This window comes from Paralichthys olivaceus, chromosome 9 (genome assembly GCF_024713975.1).
Source record: "Paralichthys olivaceus isolate ysfri-2021 chromosome 9, ASM2471397v2, whole genome shotgun sequence".
NCBI lineage: Eukaryota > Metazoa > Chordata > Actinopteri > Pleuronectiformes > Paralichthyidae > Paralichthys > Paralichthys olivaceus.
This window is the reverse complement of record NC_091101.1, coordinates 15,926,030-15,950,793: the sequence shown is the minus strand read 5'-3', so window position 1 is coordinate 15,950,793 and position 24,764 is coordinate 15,926,030. Positions and strand designations below refer to the sequence as shown.

The following is a 24,764-nucleotide window of genomic DNA, read 5'->3' as shown; positions in this document are numbered from 1 at the left end:
TCCGTGGTGCTTAAAAGAATGAACTGTTCAGCAAACCAGAGTAAATTGTGTTTACTTGTGAATATGTGGGCAGGGAGTTTTTGAGAGCTGGGTTTCAGTGCATTCTAACTTCTAACCTATTTCTGAGGTGGAAGCTGGTGGATGGAGCAGTATGTGTGGAATGTTAAAGCAGCATGACTGAGTGTTGTTATTTTAGTTGTTGCAAATCTTTGAGGATTCACAGTCATCAGGTCATGGTGTCTTTTAGTTGTATCTACTTTTGTCATTACAAGGACAGACATACAACAGTTCACGATTGCTGTCCATGGTGCTGACAGGCAGAAAAAGGTCAAACCAGTAAAGCTATGTTATACAACAAAATGGAAAGTATTATTTTAATAATCATTAAAATCAAGACGAGCAGCGAGACGAATTTCTATTAGTTTCCCAAGACCTGAGTTTGTTCTCACGTCAATAAGAGCATTTAATACGACGATAAAGAGAATAGTTCTCAGTAACAACCTCTGGGTGTCACTATTAAATCAGGAAACCATAAACGTTTTCATCCCACCCCTTACAAACCTTTTGTTTGCCATTTTACTAGAGCAAGGGAAGCATTTGAATGGAGCCAGGCAACCGATGAAATCATGTCTGCGTTCTGCAAATATGCGACACTCACGGGATTAATATAAACAATTGTTGGTCGCATTAAGAAGCTCGTGCGTGTATGTATTTTGTAATATAACGATGGGAACGGATACACATACCACAACGAGGAACCGCTCCACGATGGCTTTTTATGTGATTCTACTGCTGTTTTTCGGAGGACAGGCTTTTGCTCAAATAAGATACTCTGTCCCAGAGGAGGTAAGAGACGGAACTGTCGTTGGGAACGTTGCGAAGGATCTTGGCCTTGACATCGCCTCTTTGATTGATCGACGGTTCCGCGTTGTGTCTGGAAGTGAAGACTCTATTTTTAAAGTAAACCAGAACAATGGGGCACTGTTCGTCAATAATCACATTGACAGAGAGGAGCTCTGTCAGGGCAGTGGCGCCTGCCTTATGGAACTGAAAATCCTCGTGGAAAACCCTTTGGAAATACACTACGCTGTTGTGGAAATTACTGATGTGAATGATCATTCTCCCAGTTTTCCCGAAAAGAATCAGACATTTGAAATAGCGGAACATACGCTGCCAGGAAGGAGATTTCAGCTCCACACTGCTCGTGACCCTGATGCTGGAGTTAACTCAATTCGTACGTACACTTTAACGGCAAATGAACATTTTGAAATAAATATCCGTCAAAGCGATGCAGCTAAGATACCATTTTTAGTGCTTAAGAAATCGTTGGACAGAGAACAAAAGAACACACACACTCTGCTGGTGACTGCAGTTGACGGAGGTAAACCTCCGAGATCGGGCACATTAAATGTTTCCATTATTGTTCTTGATATAAATGACAATCGCCCTGTATTCAGTCAGGAACTGTACGAAATTTTAATTCAAGAAAACGTTCCTCCTGGTACGTCAGTGTTTAGAATGAGAGCAACGGATCCCGATGAAGACAATAATGGGGAAATTGAGTACACGCTTGGAAAAACCTTGTCGCGGAAGGTCTATGATATTTTTGAATTGGACAAATTAAGTGGAGAAATAAAAATAAAAGGAGTAGTAGACTATGAAGAAAACGAGGAATATGAACTGGTTGTGGAGGCATCCGATAAAGGAACACCTCCACTGACAGGTGAGTGTAGAGTCATTATCAAAATTAAAGACGTCAACGATAATCCACCGGAAATAGAAGTAACGTCACTGTCAGATACCGTGTCAGAAGACTCAAAACCTGGAACAGTTGTTTCACTTCTTAGTGTGCGGGACAAAGACTCAGGGGTTAACAGAAAAATAATTTCACAAATAACTAATGACATGCCGTTTGAATTAAAGGCCTCATATAAGGAGAATACCTATTCAGTTGTTACAAATGGTTATTTAGATCGAGAGCAGGTGTCACATTATGAGATAACAATAAAAGCCACTGACTGCGGTGAACCTCCCTTATCTACTTTTAAAACTCTCAACATTCGGATTTCAGATGTAAATGACAACAGTCCACATTTTGAAGAAGGAACGTTAGAGTTTTATCTGTCAGAAAATAATGTTGCTGGAAATTCGATCTTCTCTGTGAGGGCAACAGATAATGATTTGAATGAAAATGCAGCTATTTCATATCATATTGTCAGAGAAGGGAATAAAAATGACATAATGGCTTTCCTCAACATAAATTCTGATAACGGTCACATTACATCCTTAAAATGTTTTGACTTTGAAACAGTTAAAACTTTCCAGTTCCACGTTGTTGCGTCAGATTCTGGAACTCCGTCACTGAGCAGCAACGTCACAGTGAACGTGTTCATCCTGGATCAGAACGACAACGCTCCAGTCATCCTGTATCCAGTCAGCTCCAACGGTTCTGCTGAAGGTGTGGAGGAGATTCCCCGCAATGTGAACGCAGGACACTTGGTGACTAAAGTCAGAGCCTATGACGCTGATATAGGATATAACGGCTGGTTACTGTTTTCACTGCAGGAAGTTACTGACCACAGTCTCTTTGGTTTGGACCGCTATACAGGACAGATCAGAACACTTCGCTCATTCACAGAGACAGATGAGGCTGAGCACAAACTGCTCATACTGGTCAAAGACAATGGGAACGTGTCACTCTCAGCAACAGCTACTGTCATTATCAAAGTTGTGGAGCCCAAAGAAGCTTTTGCTGCTTCTGATGTGAAAAGTTCAACAAAAGCAGATGAGGACAATAATGTGACTTTTTACCTGATGATAACTTTGGGCTCAGTTTCAGCTCTTTTTCTCATCAGTATCATCGTGCTGATTTCAATGCAGTGCTCAAAGTCCACAGACTTCACTTCTAAATATCTACAAGAGCCCAATTATGATGGGACACTGTGTCACAGCATCCAGTACAGATCTGGAGACAAACGCTACATGTTAGTTGGACCCAGGATGAGTATAGGATCTACTATAGTCCCAGGAAGCCATGCCAATACTCTAGTGCTGCCTGACAGGAGGGGGAATTCTGGAGAGGTAAGACGTCAAGAACACATTTTTGCTCAATATTGTTTTTCATGTTCATAAACCATTTGACACAGATGATCCAACTCACATACTTCATAACTCTTCTCTGCTGCTTCAAGCACAAACGCTGACTGTTTTGTTTTAAATGACATCATCTAATCATCATAGAGGGATGTTTAGGTATCATTTTATATATCAGTGCAAGTCAGTACCATCAGCATAGCAGAATAATTACCATATGGTCATATTGATATGTGGGCAGTACGTTTTTGACAGGGGAGCTTCACAACTTTCCATCTTCTAACACTTGACTGAAGGGGAATTGATAGTGTTGGACTGAACAGTATGAACTGACTTGTTTTAACACCGTGTTGTCACAAAAAGGCCAAATGAATACTCGTGGTCACTGTCCATGGTGCTGAAAGACGTGAGCACGAGACATTTCACTGTTAAATAACGTATTGGATAGTATTGTCTCCGTGCTTCTTAAGTATATATAGGAAGTGAGCAGTTTTAATAAGTAAGCCATGCCAAATTCAAGACATCATCCTGTTTGATATGTGACTGAGGTGAAGAGAGAGCGAGTACTGAACGCCGGATTATTCTGTTTCACTTTCGGTTTTTTTGACAGATGAAAGTAAAATGTCGACAGGTTTGCCTTAGAAATTACCTCTGGGTGTCACTATTACATCGGGATACCATGCACAACCTTGTCCCCTCCCTTTCAAGGCTTTTGTTTCCTGCTGAACAGAGTAACAACGACATTTGCACCGAGCACACCGAGCCACAGACGCTTTGTGTGACGCTTTGTGTTTTGGAAATATGCGTGTTCATTGGGTTGGACATAAATAATTGTTTGTCGCATTTGCAGACCCCGTGTGTGTGTGTGTGTGTGTGTGTGCAAACGTACACTGTTACTGGATAACGATGCGGACCGATAGGAAAACTCGACCGAGCGACCGCTTCTGGTTTTCTTTCTATTCGGCTCTGTTAATGCTTTTTGGAAAACAGGCTTCTGCGCAAATACGATACTCTGTCCCGGAGGAGGTTAAACACGGAACGGTTGTGGGAAATGTAGCGAAGGATCTTGGCCTGGACATCAATTCTTTGACTGACCGACGTTTCCGTGTCGTGTCTGGGACTAAAGACGCATTTTTTGAGGTAAACCAGGACAATGGAGCCCTGTACGTCCATAGGAATATCGACAGAGAAGAACTCTGTCAGGGAGGAGCTGTCTGTCTGCAAGATCTGAAAATTCTTGTTGAAAACCCTTTGGAAATGCATTATGTAGTTGTAGAAATAACTGATGTGAATGATCACGCTCCTAATTTTCCTGAAAAACAGCAGATGTTTGAAATAGGTGAACAAACGTTGCCAGGAAGGCGATTTCAGCTGCACACTGCTCGCGATCCAGATGCTGGAGTTAACTCTATTCGCACATACACGTTATCGTCAAATGATCACTTTGAAATTGATATCCGCCAAAGTGATGAGGATAAAATACCCTTTCTGGTGCTGAAGAAACCGTTAGACAGAGAACAAAGAATCAATCATTCACTGCTGGTTACAGCAGTTGATGGAGGTAAACCTCAAAAATCTGGCACATTAAATATTTCCATTTTGGTTCTAGACATTAATGATAACCGGCCCACATTTATTCAGGATACCTACCAAATTGCCATAAAGGAAAATGTTGCAATTGGGACATCAGTATTTCTAATGAATGCAACAGATCCAGATGAAGGCGCCAACGGGCAGATTGAATACAGCCTTGCAAAAACATTGAGGAGAAACATTTATGACCTTTTTGAACTTGACAAATTAACTGGGGTGATTAGAATAAAGGGGCAAATAGATTATGAAGAAAATGACGTTTATAAACTTGATATTGAGGCATTTGATAAAGGAACACCTCCACTGAAAGGTGAGTGTAGAGTCATTGTTAAAATTCAAGACGTGAATGATAATCCCCCGGATATAGAAGTGACCTCACTGTCAGATACAGTGTCAGAAGACTCAAAGCCTGACACAGTTATTTCACTTATTAGTTTAATAGATAAAGATTCCGGAGTTAATGGAAAAATAATTTCCAGTCTAACCTCAGAAGTACCTTTTGAATTAAAACCCTCCTATAAAGAAAACATTTATTCAGTTGTCACTAAGGGATTTTTAGATCGAGAGCAGGTTTCTCATTATGAAATAACAATAAAAGCCACTGATTGTGGCGACCCTCCCCTCTCCACCTTTAAAACGCTCAACATTCAAATATCAGATGTAAATGACAACAGTCCACAATTCTCCCAGAACCCATTACAGTTTTATCTGTCAGAAAATAACATTGCTGGAAAATTGATTTTCTCTGTGAGTGCAACGGACAATGATTTAAATGACAATGCAGCTATTTCATATCATATTGTCAGAGAAGGAAGTAAAAGTGATATAATGTCTTTCCTGAATGTAAATCCTGATAATGGACACATCACCGCACTAAAAAGTTTCGACTTTGAAACAGTGAAAACTTTCCAGTTCCACGTTGTTGCATCAGATTCTGGAACTCCGTCACTGAGCAGCAACGTCACAGTGAACGTGTTCATTCTGGATCAGAACGACAACGCTCCAGTCATCCTGTATCCAGTCAGCTCCAACGGTTCTGCTGAAGGTGTGGAGGAGATTCCCCGCAATGTGAACGCAGGACACTTGGTGACTAAAGTCAGAGCCTATGACGCTGATATAGGATATAATGGCTGGTTACTGTTTTCACTGCAGGAGGTTACTGACCACAGTCTCTTTGGTTTGGACCGCTATACAGGACAGATCAGAACACTTCGCTCATTCACAGAGACAGACGAGGCTGAGCACAAACTGCTCATACTGGTCAAAGACAATGGGAACGTGTCACTCTCAGCAACAGCTACTGTCATTGTCAAAGTTGTGGAGCCCAAAGAAGCTTTTGCTGCTTCTGATGTGAAAAGTTCAACAAAAGCAGATGAGGACAATAATGTGACTTTTTACCTGATGATAACCTTGGGCTCAGTTTCAGCTCTTTTTCTCATCAGTATCATCGTGCTGATTTCAATGCAGTGCTCAAAGTCCACAGACTTCACTTCTAAATATCTACAAGAGCCCAATTATGATGGGACACTGTGTCACAGCATCCAGTACAGATCTGGAGACAAACGCTACATGTTAGTTGGACCCAGGATGAGTATAGGATCTACTATAGTCCCAGGAAGCCATGCCAATACACTAGTGCTGCCTGACAGGAGGGGAACTTCTGGTGAGGTAAGAGATTTTTGAATGTCATTTTGCAGGCTGAAAATGCAAAATACATAATGCAATCACACAATTGTTTGCAGACAGCAACATAATCAGAATTACATTCATGGGCAACCTTCAGGAGTTTCTGTGACATGAAACTGGAATTCCTATAAAGTTAAATGTGTTTTTTGTAAGTGATTTTAACCAGTTTCAGCTTTTTTTATTCTTAGAAAGCATCTCTGCTGATTTATGTTCTGATTTTGGTGGAATGTTGCTGGAACTATTGAATTTCCTGGTCATAAAATATATGAATTGAACCAAAGTGATATTAGTCCTCTTGGAGATAACGGTCTCATCTTCATGCTCAGTATTTTATCCAGAATTTGTGTCAGTAAGTTACTAGAGTTCAAATAAATCTGTTTCTCTGATAGAATCGCATGGTGGCACTAAACAACAAGAAATACGCACCACACAGTTCACTCTATGTAGGTCTGTGAGACTTCCTCTGAAGCATCCAGAGCGCACACCATTATCACCCGTCTGCGACTTAATACTGAGATTGTGTCGTCCATAGGAAACGGGTGCTTTGTTAGATGTGGATTTTTTTGTAGATTTAATGGCTATGTAAACAGTATTACGATCACCTAGCGTTTACTGGATTTATCCCTTGGCATCAGACAATGGAACAAAGCGGAGCACGCTCCTGCCGACAAGGAAGGAAATGGATTTTCTTCGTGTTGGCGTTGACTTTGCTTTTAGGCATGAAGGCCTCGGGACAGATGAGATATTCTATATCGGAAGAGATCAAAGAAGGAACTGCAGTCGGGAATATTGCGAAGGATTTGGGAATCGATCCAAATATTTTAAAAGCGAGAGGGTTTCGTATTGTTTCTGGCTCCACTGAACCGCTTTTCCAGGTAAACCAAAATGACGGGATTCTGTACGTAAATCGTAAAATTGACAGAGAGGAAATATGCCAGCGGACCAGTGCGTGTCTGATAAACCTTAAGAGTGTGCTAGAGAATCCGCTGGAGATCCACTATGTTGCAGTGGAGGTGTTAGACGTAAACGACCACTCGCCCTCTTTCCCGGAGAACAACAAAAGGCTGGAGATTTCAGAGTCCACTTTACCGGGAACACGGTTTCAGCTGCATGCTGCACTCGACCCAGACGGCGGCATGAATTCAGTTCAACAGTATAAACTTAATCAAAATAATCATTTTCGACTGGAAGTGAAAGATCGCGGGAAAGATGGCAAAGTGCCTATTTTACAGTTACAAAGCCCTTTAGACAGAGAAGCATCTAGCAGCCACAGACTACTGCTTACAGCCGTGGATGGGGGTAAACCCCCGAAATCAGGGTCTATGGAGATATTAATAGATGTCCTTGATGTGAATGATAATGCTCCCATTTTCACAAAGGATGTATATTCTGCGCAGATAAACGAGAATTCACCAGTTGGCACAATAGTTATTCGCGTAAACGCCACTGATCAAGACGAAGGTTTGAATGGAGAAATTAGTTATTCATTTGGTAATGTAAACAGCAAGGTGCAAGAAATGTTTGACGTCAACCCGAGCACAGGTGAAATAACTGTGAAAGGACAACTAGACTATGAAGTGGATGACAGTTATGAAATAGATATTCAAGCATCTGACAGTGGCGCTGTTCCACTTAGAACGGATAAAAGCATTACTGTAAATATTAAAGACATAAATGACAATCCACCTGTGATTGAAGTAACGTCACTGTCTAATGAAATATCAGAGGATGCTAGACTAGGAACGACGGTGGCACTTCTTAGTATCACCGACCTGGATTCAGGAGTGAATGGAAAAGTTATCAGCTTTGTAAATGGTGACACGCCTTTCACATTGACACCTTCGATACAGGACAACATGTACGCTGTTGTGACAAAGTCACAGCTCGACAGGGAAAAGCAGTCGATCTATGATGTAACAGTTATTGCAAAAGATGCAGGCGAACCATCCTTAACGTCTGAGAAGACATTACGAGTTGTTGTATCCGATGTAAACGATAACAGTCCAGAGTTTTCCACGAGCAGATATAATTTCTATGTCCCTGAGAATAATCCTCCAGGACTGTCGGTATTCTCTTTAATCTCGTCTGATCGTGATGAGGGAGATAATGCTCTTATAAGTTATCATATTCTCAGAGATGGAAGCGAATATAATAAAGTGACGTCGTTTCTGAATATCAACTCTGAGAACGGAGACATCATGGCGCTGAAAAGTTTTGACTTTGAAACAATGAAAACGTTCAAGTTCCACGTTGTCGCGTCAGATTCTGGAACTCCGTCACTGAGCAGCAACGTCACAGTGAACGTGTTCGTTCTGGATCAGAACGACAACGCTCCAGTCATCCTGTATCCAGTCAGCTCCAACGGTTCTGCTGAAGGTGTGGAGGAGATTCCCCGCAATGTGAACGCAGGACACTTGGTGACTAAAGTCAGAGCCTATGACGCTGATATAGGATATAACGGCTGGTTACTGTTTTCACTGCAGGAAGTTACTGACCACAGTCTCTTTGGTTTGGACCGCTATACAGGACAGATCAGAACACTTCGCTCATTCACAGAGACAGACGAGGCTGAGCACAAACTGCTCATACTGGTCAAAGACAATGGGAACGTGTCACTCTCAGCAACAGCTACTGTCATTGTCAAAGTTGTGGAGCCCAAAGAAGCTTTTGCAGCTTCTGATGTGAAAAGTTCAACAAAAGCAGATGAGGACAATAATGTGACTTTTTACCTGATGATAACTTTGGGCTCAGTTTCAGCTCTTTTTCTCATCAGTATCATCGTGCTGATTTCAATGCAGTGCTCAAAGTCCACAGACTTCACTTCTAAATATCTACAAGAGCCCAATTATGATGGGACACTGTGTCACAGCATCCAGTACAGATCTGGAGACAAACGCTACATGTTAGTTGGACCCAGGATGAGTATAGGATCTACTATAGTCCCAGGAAGCCATGCCAATACTCTAGTGCTGCCTGACAGGAGGGGGACATCTGGTGAGGTAAGACTTCAATAATTCAACACTTATTTTATGAGAAACACCTATTTAATTAGAATGGTGTACTTACTTGGACTAACATAAGTCAAATGCCCTTTAATAAAATGAGCATAAACAGTACCATTTCAAAAAAAAAGGAGAAGCATCACAACATGTGTACAAAGAGTAATGCTCTCTTTCAGAGACAGTGACAGTATTTCATGTTGCCTGTGTTGCCTGTTAAAAGGGTTTTTGGGTAGTTTTTACTTTACTCTTGTTGAGGGTTAAGGTGAGAGGATGTTGCACCTTGTTAAACCCTATGAGACACATTGTGATTTAATTGATTGTTGTTCTGTTTTCCAGTTAGGTTATGTTTGATTGTATTCATATAGGTTGTGATTTACAATTATTCTTGTCAGCATATTGTTGCACATTGTGGGGACTATTACTATCGGGCATATTTCAAAGTGATATAATTTATAATAATCTCCTATTTAAAATGACAGCAAAACATATATTCATAGAAATGTCAGATTCCTTTGGCAATCTGTGGGTAACAGGTTTTTTACACTGATCAGCAAAATACAATTCCAATCATCCTGTTTTGACTTTGTGGTGTTATTCATGTGTTGAGTATTAATTTGTGAGTACGGAGTTCATTGTTTCAGGGGCTGGGTTAGGTGGAGAGTAGTGGCCGCTGTCCACGGTACTGAAATTCATCTGCTTCAGAAAATAGAGTGAGTAGATAAATGGGTGCCGTAAAAACGTGGCAAATGATGATACTTAATCAGAGTAGTTGTAGCAGCATTGACAATATAAATTATGAGAATAAAATACAGCTATACTTCTATCAGCTCTTTTTATTTTGGTTAGAATCGTTTCTATGCTCTTGATTTTCATCGCAATCAGAAAGTTTGTTGACAAAATATAAATGAGCAAATTGTATTCTGCTTTAGTTCTGTTTCAAAGAACTCGTCCTCTTGGTGTCACTGTAACATAAAGGATTCGATAGAAGTCGTCGTCCCTCCCCTCAAAAAGCTTTTGTTTGGAGCCTCGAAGCAGAACAAACGTTTTGTATGAGAACAGGAGTCGAACCGTGTGGTGGTCGAATATAAACATCTGATCTTTCGAGTGACATAATTCTGTGTAGATGCTGTTGGATAACGATGGGGAGCAAAGGACGACCGAGTGACTATTGCTGGTTTGGTTTTTGTCTGTGTTTACTGGGTTTTTTCGGAAAGCAGACGTTGGGTGAATTGAGATACTCTATTCCGGAGGAGGTGAAAGGAGGAACTGTTGTCGGAAATGTCGCAAAGGATCTGGGTCTGGACAGAATGTCTCTGGCTGATCGACGTTTCCGTGTTGTTTCTGGATCTAAGGAGACGTTCTTTGAGGTAAATCCGGACAGCGGTGCTTTACAGGTCCGGAACAAAATCGACAGGGAGGAGCTCTGTCACGGTAGTGGTGCCTGTGTAATGGAGCTAAAGATCCTTGTCGAAAATCCTCTGGAAATGCACCATGTCATTATTGAAATTACTGATGTAAATGATCACGCTCCTAGTTTTTCCGAAAAGGTTCAGACATTTGAAATAGCAGAGCAGTCATCTCCGGGAACGAGATTCGAACTGCACGCGGCCCGTGATCCCGATGCTGGAATAAACTCTATCCGAACATACACATTAACGTCAAACGATCACTTTGAAATAGATATTACTCACGTCGATGAAGATAAAATACCATTTTTAGTGCTAAAGAAATCATTAGACAGAGAACAGAAGGATAAACACGTGTTATTTGTTACAGCAGTTGATGGAGGTAAACCTCCGAGATCAAGCACACTGAATGTTTCCATCATTGTTCTTGACAGTAATGACAATCGTCCAGTGTTTAGTCAGGACACTTATCAAGTAGAAATATATGAAAATGCTCAAATTGGCGCTATTGTTACGAAAGTAAATGCAACGGATCCAGACGAAGGTAGTAATGGAGAAATAGAGTACAGCTTCAGCAAAACACTCGCACGTAAAATATACGAAATATTTGAACTGAACAGTTTTAGCGGACAAATGAAATTGAAAGGGCCATTGGATTTTGAAGAATTGGAGATTTATAAACTGGAAGTCCAGGCATCAGATAAAGGGCAACCTCCATTAACAGGAAGATGTAGAGTTATTGTAAAGATCAAAGACGTCAACGATAATCCACCAGAAATAGAAGTGACATCTCTTTCAAATACAGTGTCTGAAGATTCAAAACCTGGTACAGTTGTTTCGCTTATCAGTGTGACGGATAAAGACTCTGGCGTTAATGGAAAAGTTATTTTACGCATAAACGAAGGCGTGCCTTTTGAGTTAAAACCCTCCTATAAGGAAAACATTTATTCAGTTGTTACTAAAGCAATATTAGATCGAGAGCAGGTGCCACAGTATGAAATAATAATAAAAGCCACTGATTGTGGTGAACCTCCCTTATCGACATTTAAAATTCTAAACATTCAGATATCAGATGTTAATGACAACAGTCCGAATTTCAACCAAAGTCCATTACAGTTTTATCTGTCAGAGAATAATGTTGCTGGGACGCCCGTGTTCTCTGTGAGCGCAACGGACAGTGATATGAATGAAAATGCAGCTGTTTCATATCATATTGCGAGAGGAGGGAGTGGAACTGATGTGACGTCATCTTTCCTAAATATCAATTCAGAAAATGGACACATTTCCGCACTAAAAAGTTTTGACTTTGAAACAGTGAAAACTTTCCAGTTCCAAGTTGTCGCGTCAGATTCTGGAACTCCGTCACTGAGCAGCAACGTCACAGTGAACGTGTTCATTCTGGATCAGAACGACAACGCTCCAGTCATCCTGTATCCAGTCAGCTCCAACGGTTCTGCTGAAGGTGTGGAGGAGATTCCCCGCAATGTGAACGCAGGACACTTGGTGACTAAAGTCAGAGCCTATGACGCTGATATAGGATATAACGGCTGGTTACTGTTTTCACTGCAGGAAGTTACTGACCACAGTCTCTTTGGTTTGGACCGCTATACAGGACAGATCAGAACACTTCGCTCATTCACAGAGACAGACGAGGCTGAGCACAAACTGCTCATACTGGTCAAAGACAATGGGAACGTGTCACTCTCAGCAACAGCTACTGTCATTGTCAAAGTTGTGGAGCCCAAAGAAGCTTTTGCTGCTTCTGATGTGAAAAGTTCAACAAAAGCAGATGAGGACGATAATGTGACTTTTTACCTGATGATAACTTTGGGCTCAGTTTCAGCTCTTTTTCTCATCAGTATCATCGTGCTGATTTCAATGCAGTGCTCAAAGTCCACAGACTTCACTTCTAAATATCTACAAGAGCCGAATTATGATGGGACACTGTGTCACAGCATCCAGTACAGATCTGGAGACAAACGCTACATGTTAGTTGGACCCAGGATGAGTATAGGATCTACTATAGTCCCAGGAAGCCATGCCAATACACTAGTGCTGCCTGACAGGAGAGGGGCATCTGGAGAGGTAAGACTTTAAACTGCTGTTTCTGATATGGATCACTTTATTGATGTTCATAGACTTGTCTCGTCTTATTCACCTTGTAAACATTGTGCTGGGAGTTTTTTTTGAGACACAGCAAAGCGTCCATTCTTTCTACCAGAACCGATTTAATTTTGTCAGCTGACTATGACGTGCACTCAACTTCCTGCTTCTGCTCGCAGGACCGGCTGTCTGATGCACGAATACGTTTTCTCATTGGAGAGGCTCTCACACACACCTCTCTCAATTGTTACGCACAGATATTATTTGATACATTTATTTTGTATTAATTTCTCTCCCGGTAAGATACAAAACGTTTAAGTCTTGGTTAATTTTAAACTATTTTATGGCAATATTTAAAAAATAAGCTTTGTCACTACAGTAACGAACTTCTACACCTGCCTGCTTTGCCATGCTGTTGGCTGTTAGTGTCCTCAAATTTCATCTTGAAATTGTGCAAAAGTTCCAGGAATCAAGAAAACAGTGTATTTAACGGCTCAGTGTGTTTGTGATCGTTGTCCATGGTGCTGAAATTCACTGACTTTTCTGGTTTCAACCAACGTGCGAAGCTAAAACAATTATTTGGCAACGTTTTTCTCCCTTGATCCTTTATTCGTGCTGTATTGTAGTTGCTTGTATTGTTGCTGGATAAAACATTTCACTGATTTACTCTGATTCTCCTTTTATGAGTGAGGGAGAAGTTATGACCACTTTAAATCGGCAAAAATGTTTCCTCTTGGTGTCACTGTTACATTAATAAGGCCATATGAAGGAGTTGGTCCCTCCCCTCACAAAGCTTTTGTTTGGTACCCCACAGCAGAGGGTCCATCTGATTTAAGGCTGTGCATCGAATGAGACGTTGTGGAGTGTTTTCTAAACATGCGATCCTGAAAGGGTTCGTGAACCCATCCGATTACTGCAGAAACAGGTCTCACTGTGTTTATGTGCTGCTGGATAACGATGGAGAGGATACGGCGATTTCAATCGAATCAGCATCGGTTTGCTTTATATTTTTTCTTCACGCTGATCATCGGAAAGCAGGCTGCGGCTGAACTGAGGTACTCTATTCCCGAGGAGATGAGAGAAGGAACCGTTGTTGGAAATGTGGCTAAGGATCTTGGTCTGGATAAAAGCTCTTTGGTTGATCGGCGGTTCCGTGTTGTGTCTGAATCTACGGACACTTTTTTTGAGGTAAATCCGGACAATGGTGCTTTACAGGTTCAAAAGAAAATCGACAGGGAGGAGCTTTGTCAGGGAAGCGGTGCATGTTTAATAGAGCTGAAAATCCTCGTTGAAAACCCTCTGGAAATACACTACGTACTTGTAGAAATCACTGACGTGAATGATCACTCCCCTATTTTTTCAGAGAAGGTACAAAAAATTGAAATAGCAGAGCATTCTTCTCCAGGAACGAGATTCGAACTGCACGCGGCCCGTGATCCCGATGCTGGAATAAACTCTATCCGCACATACACACTAACGTCAAATGATCACTTTGAAATAGATATTAATCAGAGCGATGAAGATAAAATACCATTTTTAGTGCTGAAGAAATCATTAGACAGAGAACAGAAGGATAAACACGTGTTATTTGTTACAGCAGTTGATGGAGGTAAACCTCCGAGATCAGGCACACTGAATGTTTCTATTATCGTTCTAGATATTAATGATAATCGTCCAATGTTTAGTCAGGAGACTTATCAAGTAGAAATATATGAAAACGCTCAAGTTGGAACTACTGTTATAAAGGTCAATGCAACAGATCCAGACGAAGGTAGTAATGGAGAAATAGAGTACAGCTTCAGCAAAACAATGGCACGTAAAATCTATGAGACATTTGAACTGGATAGTTTGAGCGGACAAATTAAATTGAAAGGTGAACTTGATTTTGAGGAATCAGAGATTTACAAACTAGATGTTCAAGCTTCAGATAAATCAACACCACCATTAGCAGGAAGATGTAGAGTTATTGTAAAGATTAAGGACGTCAACGACAATCCACCCAAAATAGAAGTGACATCACTTTCAAATACAGTGTCTGAAGATTCAAAACCTGGAACAGTTATTTCACTTATCAGTGTGCGGGACAAAGACTCTGGTATCAATGGAAAAGTTATTTTAAGTTTAACAAACGAAATTCCGTTTGAACTGAAAGCTTCTTATAAGGAAAACACATATTCAGTTACCACTAAGCGATTTTTGGATCGAGAGGAGGTGTCAAATTATGACATCACAATAAAAGCCACTGACAGTGGTGAACCTCCCTTATCTACTTTTAAAACTCTTAACATTCAGATATCAGATGTAAATGACAACAGTCCACAATTCTCCCAAAACCCGATACAGTTATATCTGTCAGAAAATAATGTTGCTGGAAAGTCAATTTTATCTGTGAGGGCAACGGACAATGATTTGAATGAAAACGCAGCTATTTCATATCATATTGTCAGAGAAGGGAGTAAAAGTGATATAATGTCTTTCCTTAATATAAACTCTGAGAACGGAGACATCATGGCTCTAAAAAGTTTTGACTTTGAAACAGTGAAAACTTTCCAGTTCCACGTTGTTGCCTCAGATTCTGGAACTCCGTCACTGAGCAGCAACGTCACAGTGAACGTGTTCATTCTGGATCAGAACGACAACGCTCCAGTCATCCTGTATCCAGTCAGCTCCAACGGTTCTGCTGAAGGTGTGGAGGAGATTCCCCGCAATGTGAACACAGGACACTTGGTGACTAAAGTCAGAGCCTATGACGCTGATATAGGATATAACGGCTGGTTACTGTTTTCACTGCAGGAAGTTACTGACCACAGTCTCTTTGGTTTGGACCGCTATACAGGACAGATCAGAACACTTCGCTCATTCACAGAGACAGACGAGGCTGAGCACAAACTGCTCATACTGGTCAAAGACAATGGGAACGTGTCACTCTCAGCAACAGCTACTGTCATTGTCAAAGTTGTGGAGCCCAAAGAAGCTTTTGCAGCTTCTGATGTGAAAAGTTCAACAAAAGCAGATGAGGACGATAATGTGACTTTTTACCTGATGATAACTTTGGGCTCAGTTTCAGCTCTTTTTCTCATCAGTATCATCGTGCTGATTTCAATGCAGTGCTCAAAGTCCACAGACTTCACTTCTAAATATCTACAAGAGCCCAATTATGATGGGACACTGTGTCACAGCATCCAGTACAGATCTGGAGACAAACGCTACATGTTAGTTGGACCCAGGATGAGTATAGGATCTACTATAGTCCCAGGAAGCCATGCCAATACTCTAGTGCTGCCTGACAGGAGGGGGACGTCTGGAGAGGTAAGCTGGATGACTTTTGCTTGATTTGGGGAAGTGGCAGACACATTTTACTGTGATTTAATGTTGAATATTTTGGGGGAACGGCTCGACCTGTGAGCCTGAATGACAATGTCTCTATCCATGGTGCTGAAACCGTATTTTTCTGTATTATTTGTTTTATAAGCCACACGCATTCATAGGTGAAATTGCCTGTATTATTTTAAATATGCAAACATTATTCCCAGTCATATTTACGAGGGAGTACACTAAGCGAGATGTGATCACTTGGTGTCAGTGTGTGACCAGAAAAGTGTTTCAGAAGAAGCCTTTTGTCAGAGATACGAGTCCTCCCCTTTGTGGGAAGGGTTTTCACATTTTAGTCCTGGATGCATCCTGTACGCTCGCAGCAGCATTTGTTGTAATGCACTGGGAACTCTACGTATGATTTGAGGATCTATATTTATTGTTACACGAGAGTCGTTTTTTCAGAATAATCCGGATTAATCATATGTACTAATTATGGGAAATAAAGGACCTGGATTATCGAGAGCGCAATGGTGGTGTGTCGCCTCCATTGTTTCGTTAATTTTGCTGTGGAGCAGAGCTTCGGCACAGATCAGATACTCGATCGCTGAGGAAGCTAAAGAAGGAACTGTTGTCGGGAATATAGCGAAGGATTTGGGATTGGAGATGAACGCACTGAAAGAGAGAGGATGTCGGATCGTTGAGGGCTCAACAGAATCATTTTTCCACGTTAACCAGAACGACGGGATCTTGTATATTGACCGAATAATTGACAGGGAGAAGGTTTGTGAGCGGAGCAGTGTGTGCTTGATAAACCTCAAAACTGTGCTGGAAAACCCTCTTGAAATTCATTACGTGACCGTGGAGGTGCTGGATGTGAACGACCACTCTCCTGGCTTCTCCAGCACAGAGTTACGTCTCGAAATCTCAGAGTCAGCTTTACCAGGCTTGCGCCTTCAGCTGCAAGCAGCACGCGACCCGGATGTTGGTCAGTTTTCGGTCCAGGAGTATAAACTTAGTAATAATGATCATTTTCGCTTGGAAGTGAAAGACCGTGGAAAAGATGGGAAAATACCCGTTTTAGTGTTACTGAAGACGCTAGACAGGGAAACAAAGAAAAGTCATAAAATGCTTCTAACAGCTATTGACGGAGGCAAACCAAGTAAATCTGGAACAGCGGAACTTGTTATTGACGTCTTAGACATCAATGATAACATGCCGGTTTTCACAGACGACCCTTACTCAGTATTCCTGGAAGAGAATTCTCCAATTGGCACAACAGTTATAAAAGTAAACGCCACGGATTTAGACGAAGGGTCCAATGGTGATATTATCTATTCATTGGGCAATAACGTGAACAACAGAATACGCGAACTTTTTCGCATAGATCCAAATACAGGTGTTATTATTGTTCAAGAGTTAATAGACTTTGAATTAGGTGAAAGTTATGAGATTGATATACAAGCGTCCGATAAAGGATCGGCTCCTTTTAGGACAGACAAAAGTGTGGTGGTAAATATTGTTGATTTGAACGATAACACACCTCAAATAGAGGTGACATCATTTTCAAAGGCAATACCAGAGGACGCGAGACTGGGAACCACAGTGGCATTAATTAGTGTTCTTGATAAAGACTCTGGTCTTAACGGAAAAGTAATTTGTTCATTTGTAGAGGATGTGCCATTCAAGTTATCACCTTCAACACAAGACAACATGTACTCTATAGTCACAAAATCACGCCTGGATAGGGAAAAGCAGTCAGTATATGATGTTACAGTTGTTGCAAAGGATGCAGGTGAACCATCGTTGTCTTCTGAAAAATCTATTACTGTTGTCATATCAGATGTGAATGATAACAGTCCAGAGTTTTTAGAGAGCCCTTACGCGTATTACGTTGCTGAGAACAACTCTCCAGGAGCATCACTGTTTTCTGTGAGAGCGTCTGACCGCGACGAAGGGGATAATTCCCGCGTTTTATATCATATTCTAAGAGATGGAAAAGATCATTCTAAACTAAATTCATTCAATCTGAACATAAACTCAGAGAACGGAGACATCATGGGTCTAAAAAGTTTTGACTTTGAAACAGTGAAAACTTTCCAGTTCCACGTTGTCGCGTCAGATTCTGGAACTCCGTCACTGAGCAGCAACGTCACAGTGAACGTGTTCATTCTGGATCAGAACGACAACGCTCCAGTCATCCTGTATCCAGTCAGCTCCAACGGTTCTGCTGAAGGTGTGGAGGAGATTCCCCGCAATGTGAACGCAGGACACTTGGTGACTAAAGTCAGAGCCTATGACGCTGATATAGGATATAATGGCTGGTTACTGTTTTCACTGCAGGAAGTTACTGACCACAGTCTCTTTGGTTTGGACCGCTATACAGGACAGATCAGAACACTTCGCTCATTCACAGAGACAGACGAGGCTGAGCACAAACTGCTCATACTGGTCAAAGACAATGGGAACGTGTCACTCTCAGCAACAGCTACTGTCATTGTCAAAGTTGTGGAGCCCAAAGAAGCGTTTGCAGCTTCTGATGTGAAAAGTTCAACAAAAGCAGATGAGGACAATAATGTGACTTTTTACCTGATGATAACTTTGGGCTCAGTTTCAGCTCTTTTTCTCATCAGTATCATCGTGTTGATTTCAATGCAGTGCTCAAAGTCCACAGACTTCACTTCTAAATATCTACAAGAGCCCAATTATGATGGGACACTGTGTCACAGCATCCAGTACAGATCTGGAGACAAACGCTACATGTTAGTTGGACCCAGGATGAGCATAGGATCTACTATAGTCCCAGGAAGCCATGCCAATACTCTAGTGCTGCCTGACAGGAGAGGGACATCTGGAGAGGTGAGTAAGTTATATTAGCTACTTATTGTATTTCAATAATACATTTTCTGATTACCATCCTCATCCATTCTGTTCAACACGGATTTAAATTGACAGACATGAGAACATTTATTATACTCAAAATACCTATGGAATACTTATATAATTCAGTAATCATCAATTTAACATGATACAATGCATTATCACACACATTCACAAGGCGGCAGTACCTTATCATTATAACGCCTACAGGCGTCTCAGCGATACATCCAATAGTCCGTCCCTATACTGTTCAGTCCGGTTAGACAACATTTAGCAGGCAGACTGGGAATACGCGCACGGTGGCTGTTTTTGCATTTTGTGAAAATCATTCTTTGGGGATGTGAATATATTTCTTGCTGTGGTGGAGACATTAAATCGAGACGCGTGGACGATGATGGACTCGTTTGGAATCGTACTTTTACCGCAAATGATGAAACAAAGAGGACGGGACTCATGGCGACCATTGCTCGGCAGCTTGGTTCTGCTTTTATCATTTAATGCGGCTTCGGCACAGCTGAGATACTCAATATCTGAGGAACTGAAAGAGGGAAGTTCTGTTGGCAATATAGCAAAGGATTTGGGAATAGACCTGAGTGTAATGAAGCAGAGAGGATTTCGTATAATGTCAGGCACGAGTGAAGCTCTTTTCAAGGTAAATGCGAATGACGGCGTTCTTTACACGAACCATAAAATAGACCGAGAAGAGGTGTGTAAGGAGAGCACTGTGTGTTTGATTAACCTTAAAACCGTTCTCGAAAACCCACTGGAAGTTCATTATGTCACCGTGGAGATAACAGATTTAAACGACCACTCTCCCACATTTCCGGAGAAAACAAAGAGGCTCGAAATCTCCGAGTCTGCGTTGCCAGGGGCAAAATATCAGCTACAGAATGCCCACGATCCGGATGGTGGCACAAACTCAGTCCAACAGTATAAAATCAGTCAGAATGACCATTTTCGTTTAGAAATTAAAGATCGAGGACGGGATGGTAAAACCCCAATTTTACAATTACAGAGACAGCTCGACAGAGAGGCTAGAAGTAACCATAAATTGTTGTTGACAGCTATAGATGGCGGAAATCCACCCAAAACAGGCACAGTTGAAATATACATAGATGTTCTGGATGTTAATGATAATATGCCGGTGTTCACAAAGGACACATATTCAGTGGTGCTTCAGGAGAATTCTGCAATTGGCACAACAGTCATCCAAGTTAACGCAACGGATTTGGACGAAGGTGCCAACGGAGAAGTGGTTTATTCATTCGGCAGTGATGTAAAAGATAAAATTCGGGAACTGTTTGAAATCGACTCTGTTACTGGAGAGATCACTGTGAAAGGTCGTGTAGACTTTGAGGAACAAGACAGTTATGACATCGATATACAGGCCTCCGATAAGGGACTCATTCCATTCAGAACAGATAAAAGTGTTATTATTAAAATCAGAGATACGAACGATAATGCTCCTGAGATAGAGGTGGCGTCATTGTCAAACGCGGTTTCAGAGGACTCTCGACCAGGAACAACCGTAGCGCTTATCAGCATTACCGATTTGGATTCTGGCGTAAATGGCAAAATAATTAGCTCTGTCGCTGAAGACGGCCCATTTACATTGACTCCATCTATACAAGACAACATGTTTGCTGTAGTCACTAAATCACAGCTCGACAGGGAACAACAATCAAGTTATGATATTACAATAATCGCTAAAGACGCAGGCGAACCAGCATTGACATCCGAAAAAACTATTAACGTGTTTGTGTCCGATACGAATGACAACAGTCCTGAGTTTTCACTGAGCCCCTACACCTTCTACATCACCGAAAATAACACTCCAGGAGCCTCCGTGTTTTCTGTGAGAGCGTCTGACCGCGACGAGGGAGAAAATGCGCTTATTTCATATCATATTCTCAGAAATTCTGGTAGTGAAAATAAAGTGACATCATTTCTTAATATGAACTCCGAGAACGGAGACATTATGGCTCTGAAAAGTTTTGATTTTGAAACAGTGAAAACGTTCAAGTTCCACGTTGTCGCGTCAGATTCTGGAACTCCGTCACTGAGCAGCAACGTCACAGTGAACGTGTTCATTCTGGATCAGAACGACAACGCTCCAGTCATCCTGTATCCAGTCAGCTCCAACGGTTCTGCTGAAGGTGTGGAGGAGATTCCCCGCAATGTGAACGCAGGACACTTGGTGACTAAAGTCAGAGCCTATGACGCTGATATAGGATATAACGGCTGGTTACTGTTTTCACTGCAGGAAGTTACTGACCACAGTCTCTTTGGTTTGGACCGCTATACAGGACAGATCAGAACACTTCGCTCATTCACAGAGACAGACGAGGCTGAGCACAAACTGCTCATACTGGTCAAAGACAATGGGAACGTGTCACTCTCAGCAACAGCTACTGTCATTGTCAAAGTTGTGGAGCCCAAAGAAGCTTTTGCTGCTTCTGATGTGAAAAGTTCAACAAAAGCAGATGAGGACAATAATGTGACTTTTTACCTGATGATAACTTTGGGCTCAGTTTCAGCTCTTTTTCTCATCAGTATCATCGTGCTGATTTCAATGCAGTGCTCAAAGTCCACAGACTTCACTTCTAAATATCTACAAGAGCCCAATTATGATGGGACACTGTGTCACAGCATCCAGTACAGATCTGGAGACAAACGCTACATGTTAGTTGGACCCAGGATGAGTATAGGATCTACTATAGTCCCAGGAAGCCATGCCAATACTCTAGTGCTGCCTGACAGGAGGGGGACGTCTGGAGAGGTAAGCTGGATGACTTTTGCTTGATTTGGGGAAGTGGCAGACACATTTTACTGTGATTTAATGTTGAATATTTTGGGGGAACGGCTCGACCTGCGAGCCTGAATGACAATGTCTCTATCCATGGTGCTGAAACCGTATTTTCTGTATTATTTGTTTTATAAGCCACACGCATTCATAGGTGAAATTGCCTGTATTATTTTAAATATGCAAACATTATTCTCAGTCATATTTACGAGGAAGTAAACTAAGCGAGATGTGATCACTTGGTGTCAGTGTGTGACCAGAAAAGTGTTTCAGGAGAAGCCTTTTGTCAGAGATACGAGTCCTCCCCTTTGTGGGAAGGGTTTTCACATTTGAGTCCTGGATGCATCCTGTACGCTCGCAGCAGCATTTGTTGTAATGCACTGGAAACTCTACGTATGATTTGAGGATCTATATTTATTGTTACACGAGAGTCGTTTTTTCAGAATAATCCGGATTAATCATATGTACTAATTATGGGAAATAAAGGACCTGGATTATCGAGAGCGCAATGGTGGTGTGTCGCCTCCATTGTTTCGTTAATTTTGCTGTGGAGCAGAGCTTCGGCACAGATCAGATACTCGATCGCTGAGGAAGCTAAAGAAGGAACTGTTGTCGGGAATATAGCGAAGGATTTGGGATTGGAGATGAACGCACTGAAAGAGAGAGGATGTCGGATCGTTGAGGGCTCAACAGAATCATTTTTCCACGTTAACCAGAACGACGGGATCTTGTATATTGACCGAATAATTGACAGGGAGAAGGTTTGTGAGCGGAGCAGTGTGTGCTTGATAAACCTCAAAACTGTGCTGGAAAACCCCCTTGAAATTCATTACGTGACCGTGGAGGTGCTGGATGTGAACGACCACTCTCCTGGCTTCTCCAGCACAGAGTTACGTCTCGAAATCTCAGAGTCAGTTTTACCAGGCTTGCGCCTTCAGCTGCAAGCAGCACGCGACCCGGATGTTGGTCAGTTTTCGGTCCAGGAGTATAAACTTAGTAATAATGATCATTTTCGCTTGGAAGTGAAAGACCGTGGAAAAGATGGGAAAATACCCGTTTTAGTGTTACTGAAGACGCTAGACAGGGAAACAAAGAAAAGTCATAAAATGCTTCTTACAGCTATTGACGGAGGCAAACCAAGTAAATCTGGAACAGCGGAACTTGTTATTGACGTCTTAGACATCAATGATAACATGCCGGTTTTCACAGACGACCCTTACTCAGTATTCCTGGAAGAAAATTCTCCAATTGGCACAACAGTTATAAAAGTAAATGCCACGGATTTAGACGAAGGATCCAATGGTGAGATTATCTATTCATTGGGCAATAACGTGAACAACAGAATACGCGAACTTTTTCGCATTGATCCAAATACAGGTGACATTATTGTTAAAGAGTTGATAGACTTTGAATTAGGTGAAAGTTATGAGATTGATATACAAGCGTCCGATAAAGGATCAGCTCCTTTAAGGACAGACAAAAGTGTGGTGGTAAATATTGTTGATTTGAATGATAACACACCTCAAATAGAGGTGACATCATTTTCAAAGGCAATACCAGAGGACGCGAGACTGGGAACCACAGTGGCATTAATTAGTGTTCTTGATAAAGACTCTGGTCTTAACGGAAAAGTAATTTGTTCATTTGTAGAGGATGTGCCATTCAAGTTATCACCTTCAACACAAGACAACATGTACTCTATAGTCACAAAATCACGCCTGGATAGGGAAAAGCAGTCAGTATATGATGTTACAGTTGTTGCAAAGGATGCAGGTGAACCATCGTTGTCTTCTGAAAAATCTATTACTGTTGTCATATCAGATGTGAATGATAACAGTCCAGAGTTTTTAGAGAGCCCTTACGCGTATTACGTTGCTGAGAACAACTCTCCAGGAGCATCACTGTTTTCTGTGAGAGCGTCTGACCGCGACGAAGGGGATAATTCCCGCGTTTTATATCATATTCTAAGAGATGGAAAAGATCATTCTAAACTAAATTCATTCAATCTGAACATAAACTCAGAGAACGGAGACATCATGGGTCTAAAAAGTTTTGACTTTGAAACGGTGAAAACTTTCCAGTTCCACGTTGTAGCGTCAGATTCTGGAACTCCGTCACTGAGCAGCAACGTCACAGTGAACGTGTTCATTCTGGATCAGAACGACAACGCTCCAGTCATCCTGTATCCAGTCAGCTCCAACGGTTCTGCTGAAGGTGTGGAGGAGATTCCCCGCAATGTGAACGCAGGACACTTGGTGACTAAAGTCAGAGCCTATGACGCTGATATAGGATATAACGGCTGGTTACTGTTTTCACTGCAGGAAGTTACTGACCACAGTCTGTTTGGTTTGGACCGCTATACAGGACAGATCAGAACACTTCGCTCATTCACAGAGACAGACGAGGCTGAGCACAAACTGCTCATACTGGTCAAAGACAATGGGAACGTGTCACTCTCAGCAACAGCTACTGTCATTGTCAAAGTTGTGGAGCCCAAAGAAGCGTTTGCAGCTTCTGATGTGAAAAGTTCAACAAAAGCCGATGAGGACAATAATGTGACTTTTTACCTGATGATAACTTTGGGCTCAGTTTCAGCTCTTTTTCTCATCAGTATCATCGTGTTGATTTCAATGCAGTGCTCAAAGTCCACAGACTTCACTTCTAAATATCTACAAGAGCCGAATTATGATGGGACACTGTGTCACAGCATCCAGTACAGATCTGGAGACAAACGCTACATGTTAGTTGGACCCAGGATGAGCATAGGATCTACTATAGTCCCAGGAAGCCATGCCAATACTCTAGTGCTGCCTGACAGGAGAGGGACATCTGGAGAGGTGAGTAAGTTATATTAGCTACTTATTGTATTTCAATAATACATTTTCT

The 24,764-nt window shown here is 41.7% G+C and overlaps 4 protein-coding genes across 11 annotated transcripts in view; all 4 read left to right on the top strand.

Annotated features, from left to right (window-relative positions):
• The window catches only part of LOC109642908 (protocadherin alpha-C2-like), a 167,555-nt gene that overhangs the window by 19,708 nt on the left and 123,083 nt on the right, over nt 1-24,764 (top strand). Inside the window, exon 1 of one of the 8 annotated variants that reach the window (XM_069532019.1) lies at nt 586-3,081. The exons of 3 other annotated variants lie outside the window; for them this stretch is intronic. In XM_069532019.1, the coding sequence (XP_069388120.1) occupies nt 727-3,081 (2,355 nt within the window). In that variant the 5' untranslated portion in view covers nt 586-726. Of the gene's footprint in view, nt 1-585; nt 3,082-3,836; nt 6,355-10,756; nt 12,866-19,325; nt 21,855-22,224; nt 24,716-24,764 lie in introns of those variants that run through there. 4 more of the 8 variants (XM_069532018.1, XM_069532023.1, XM_069531999.1 and 1 more) reach the window with 4 other exon arrangements.
• LOC109623969 (protocadherin gamma-C3-like) lies at nt 6,390-10,032 on the top strand. Its single transcript, XM_020078443.2, has one exon. The coding sequence runs from the start codon at nt 7,011-7,013 to the stop codon at nt 9,384-9,386; it is 2,376 nt and encodes a 791-aa protein (XP_019934002.2). The 5' UTR covers nt 6,390-7,010; the 3' UTR covers nt 9,387-10,032.
• LOC109634841 (protocadherin alpha-8-like) lies at nt 13,697-16,231 on the top strand. The gene has a single exon (XM_069532027.1). It carries the CDS (start codon nt 13,823-13,825, stop codon nt 16,214-16,216), a length of 2,394 nt encoding a protein of 797 aa, XP_069388128.1. The 5' UTR covers nt 13,697-13,822; the 3' UTR covers nt 16,217-16,231.
• On the top strand, nt 16,547-19,087 carry LOC109634892 (protocadherin alpha-8-like). The gene has a single exon (XM_020095740.2). It carries the CDS (start codon nt 16,691-16,693, stop codon nt 19,070-19,072), a length of 2,382 nt encoding a protein of 793 aa, XP_019951299.2. The 5' UTR covers nt 16,547-16,690; the 3' UTR covers nt 19,073-19,087.

Excerpts from the sequence above, each read along its gene's own strand:
- LOC109634841 (XM_069532027.1), top strand. The coding sequence starts at position 13,823 with ATGTGCTGCTGGATAACGATGGAGAGGATACGGCGATTTCAATCGAAT.
- LOC109634892 (XM_020095740.2), top strand. The coding sequence starts at position 16,691 with ATGGGAAATAAAGGACCTGGATTATCGAGAGCGCAATGGTGGTGTGTC.
- LOC109623969 (XM_020078443.2), top strand. The coding sequence starts at position 7,011 with ATGGAACAAAGCGGAGCACGCTCCTGCCGACAAGGAAGGAAATGGATT.